This window comes from Trypanosoma theileri (genome assembly GCF_002087225.1).
Source record: "Trypanosoma theileri isolate Edinburgh chromosome Unknown TM35_Tth_86_V1, whole genome shotgun sequence".
Lineage (NCBI taxonomy): Eukaryota > Euglenozoa > Kinetoplastea > Trypanosomatida > Trypanosomatidae > Trypanosoma > Trypanosoma theileri.
Window position 1 is genome coordinate 23,600 of NW_021639928.1, and position 279 is coordinate 23,878.

Genomic DNA, 279 nt, shown 5'->3' on the forward strand with positions numbered 1-279 from the left:
AATGGCCGAGAGCGAATCCGTCGCAATAAGTATAGATGTTGGGTCTTGAATGTTTTGTAAGGCCGGAAGTAGAAGGTGGGATAAGCCTCCTTCCAGGGCCAGGCATTCAGCCCTATAGGAGCATGCTAGAGGGCCCGCCGCCGCATGATATATTTGTAATGGTTTATCATGGGTCGCAGTACCATCATAAAGTAAAGCAGCAGCTCCTGATGCGCGTTCAGCGAGTGAGGAGGATCCATCCGTCCATAATTCAAAACGATGAGAAGGGAGCTTTGTATA

At 49.1% G+C, this 279-nt stretch overlaps 1 protein-coding gene across 1 annotated transcript; it reads right to left on the reverse strand.

The window, feature by feature from the left end:
* Positions 1-279, reverse strand: TM35_000861020 (uncharacterized protein; the record flags this gene model as incomplete). The annotated part of the gene is made up of 1 exon (XM_029031441.1): positions 1-279. A coding segment is annotated over one exon (279 nt), but the record flags the coding sequence as incomplete, so codon positions are not given.